Below are 3,556 nucleotides of genomic sequence, written 5' to 3' on the forward strand. Positions count from 1 at the left end.
TTATCTATCTATTTATCTATCTGTCTCTATCTGTTCTCTCTCGCCTCTACTTCAACACTAATTTGTTACACAATGCATAGATTAATGCGCATGCATATCATAGAAAATAGACCTTGGGAAAAATTTAACTTGTATTTCTTTAATGACTTAATTGTAAGCTATTGAGTTCACGAGTATGGATTAATAGAAAATCTATAGGAAAGATTCCTTATAGCTCTCGAATGAATTAAAAACTATGATGAGTTACTCAAATGGATTGAAAACTGTACTTATGATTTATTTTTCTCATTACTTGTTTTGTGTGTTAAATAATTAATTGTTCAATTTGTTGACGATGATTTTTGATATGTTACGTCTGAATAACTGAATAAATACTTTGCATAATTTTTGATTTATAATACATAAGCGAGTATTTAATCCAAATAGAATTGCTCCAGTTCTACGTATCGGTTAAAATAACATTTTTTAAATTTAGGTTTGCAATCAATAACCCTATAAGACGCAATATTTTTAGAATGTTACATGAATATTAATAATTTATAAAAAGGTAAATAATAATTTAATTAATATATTAATAATAATTAATAATATTAATAATAATAATTAAATAATATTTATGTAACATTCTAGGAATATTGTGTACACGGCGTGCTTCACATATTATATTCTCGTAAAAATGAGAAAAAGCATTATCGATTAATATCAAAACGTAATGGAACAGTCTTTTTGTAAAAAAGAATCGTATACTGAGATATATGATAAAAATAATGTCAAAAAATCCGTTAATTAATGAATATTCGTTAATTAATGAATATCAGAACTGCTTTATTATTTGTAATGTTATAATAAAATAAGAACATGCTTTTGATAACATGTATCAAAGCAAAAATTTTAATTGAAGACAGATGAGAGAAATTAGGCCAATTTCATAGCCAGAACATTGGAATTATTGATGACGAATGGCTACTTTGATAACGCTCTTGAAGATGTACAATTATTCATGTTATCAATGACGGTAGAGATAACTGTAAAAAAAAATTTGCATTGCGACAATATAAAAGCATGTTCTTTCTTCATCAGAATGGTTATGTAATTTTCCATTTTTCGCGTTATCTTTATTATTTTTGATTTTTCTCTAAAAAAAGTTTTTTTCTAAAAATTAAAAAGAAATTTTTTCTTCTGTATCTTTTATTATTTTTATTTATACATTATATATTAAGGCTTCCATAAAAAATTTATAGATTATCTTATTTTTTAAAATGGCAAATATCCGCGACCTATCTAGTAGTAGTAAATTTGACAAAGCGGATAATGAATGAATGAATTATTTATTTGTACATTATTTTGTATATTATTTTGTATAGTGTTGTACTGTTTCTACTTTTTAATTTTTTTATTGAATGTATTTTTATAAATCTATTTCTCACAATTAGATACATAATGAGATTTGTATGAGGAATGCACTTAATTATTTCCTATTGATGACAGCTTTTCTCCGTTGATGATAGCTTCGTACATCGACATCAATGCGACTTGATTTTACACTAGGAATTTGATAATTGTAAAGTAATTTAAGTTTTTAAGTTTAGTTTTCATTTCTATCATTTTATTGAAAATTTAATACGTTTATAGAAAATTTGAGAAAAGACACACATTCATGCAAATTTGTATCATTATGCGAAGTGCAATTTAACATTTTTAATTTTTGTTTAGAACCTACTAATGATTACATAATTTAGATATAAAATTTAACATAGTAAAATAATTTGATTACTTGTATGGATTGTATTATGTTAAATTTTGTAATTAATGCATGCATGTCGCTATATTTGTCTGTAAAATTAATCAAGAATTATTTAAATAGATTCAGTGGATTGTATGAGGCGATGTAGCGATTTGGGAGTGGAAATGGGCAAGCAGAAACGTTGTAAAGAAATAATGAATTGGGCTAGGAAAAAAAGACGTATGATTCGCAGGGAAGATCTTCTTGCATATCTCGCTGGAAAACCACCTCCACCTCGTTCGCATCCACACAGGTTTACCCCTTTACTGTAGTTTCTAAAAAAGTTATTAATCTAGATTATTATTGTGGATTTTAATTTTGATAGATATATATTTATAAATATAGATAATATGTTTCGTTAAATTGAATTAAAAAGTAAACAAATAAATTAATAAATTAATAAATAAAATAAGCTGATTATTTATTAAAGGTTGGCAATGTGTTGCAGAAGTTCACCTAAACCGCGTATGATGGTATGCGGTTCTCCGTCGTCGCAAAGTCAAACGCCGAGTATGATGATTGCTCCTGCGCCGACAACAGGCACTGATCCAGATCCTGAGTTGCACACATTTAGAGAAGCATTGTCGGGTAAGTTATCCTATAATTTACCTTTTTACAAATTTTACTCTTTTTACAGTTAATCAATGCTATATTACTTATTGACTAGTGGCATCTCTTTAAGTATTTTAATCATATTTCATTGAAACAAAGAAATTGAATCACGCGAAGAACATAGATTTAAATGGGATATATAAAAACTTTTAATTTTTTATTTTTCACGATATTTTTATTATTTTAATTTCTTCTGGTTTCCACGCACGTGTCAAATGCACGCGTTTGAAGACAATTTAATTGAGATAATCACATGATGGAGTAACCATAGAGATGCATATTTGACACTCACATTAACGTACGACAACACATGGATAGAAATTAAGGGTTTTATGTAGATATAATGTGCCCATAAAATAAGAAAGAAACGTAAAATTTTTTCAGGTTCTCCAGTGTCTCGACGTGGCGGAAGACAAGCCGAACTGTCGGCTTTTATTAGCAACGAATTGGCTCGGCATCATAAACGGCCTGCTTCGCATGACGTGGATATGGGATCACCCACGCACAAACGTATGCGTACTACACTGTAACGGCGCGCGACGCGTACGGTAGCTTTACTCCCTCGTTCCCTTAATTAATCGACCTGATTAATGACTAATAGCTCAGCTCCCCTACATAACTCCTGGTTATGTGTAATCATTTGAGGGAAACGGTAGTGGTTCATACTGCCAGATAAGCACGTTCGTATGTGTCTCCTGCAGCTTTTACTGCAAATCTCGATTTATATATAACATTCAAAATTACTTAATCTCATTAATAACTATGTAGAGTGCGTATATCTGATGCATAAAATGATGTATTTTTAGTCTTGCACGCACATAATATATTTATGGGATATTTATTTTGCGTGTATTGGCAAATTAATTAATTGTATTTACGCTGTAAAAGTTTTATTTTTTTTGTATGCGATTTCATGACATTTGGATCTCGAAATCTTGTACAGTATAAATGTATATATGTATATGAAATTATGTATTTTTTGTTTATCGACACAAAATTAGTGAGAGCACACGAACGTGTCTTAACAACTACTGTTTAAAGTGCCCCCCCCCCACACACACACACACACACACACACACACACACACACACACACACACACAACAACAACAACACACACACACACACACACACACACACACACACACACAACAACAACAAC

The 3,556-nt window shown here is 29.7% G+C and overlaps 1 protein-coding gene across 1 annotated transcript in view; it reads left to right on the plus strand.

Moving 5' to 3' along the window:
- Nucleotides 1-2,925, plus strand: part of LOC105623386 (UPF0472 protein C16orf72 homolog) — a 5,135-nt gene extending 2,210 nt beyond the window's left edge. Inside the window, exons 2-4 of the mRNA XM_012204783.1 lie at nt 1,865-2,036; nt 2,232-2,371; nt 2,780-2,925. Coding sequence (XP_012060173.1) covers nt 1,865-2,036; nt 2,232-2,371; nt 2,780-2,925 — 458 coding nt within the window. The remainder of the gene's footprint in view (nt 1-1,864; nt 2,037-2,231; nt 2,372-2,779) is intronic.
- The last annotated feature ends 631 nt before the right edge of the window (nt 2,926-3,556 follow it).

This window comes from Atta cephalotes, assembly GCF_000143395.1.
Source record: "Atta cephalotes unplaced genomic scaffold scaffold00002, whole genome shotgun sequence".
NCBI classification, from domain to species: domain Eukaryota; kingdom Metazoa; phylum Arthropoda; class Insecta; order Hymenoptera; family Formicidae; genus Atta; species Atta cephalotes.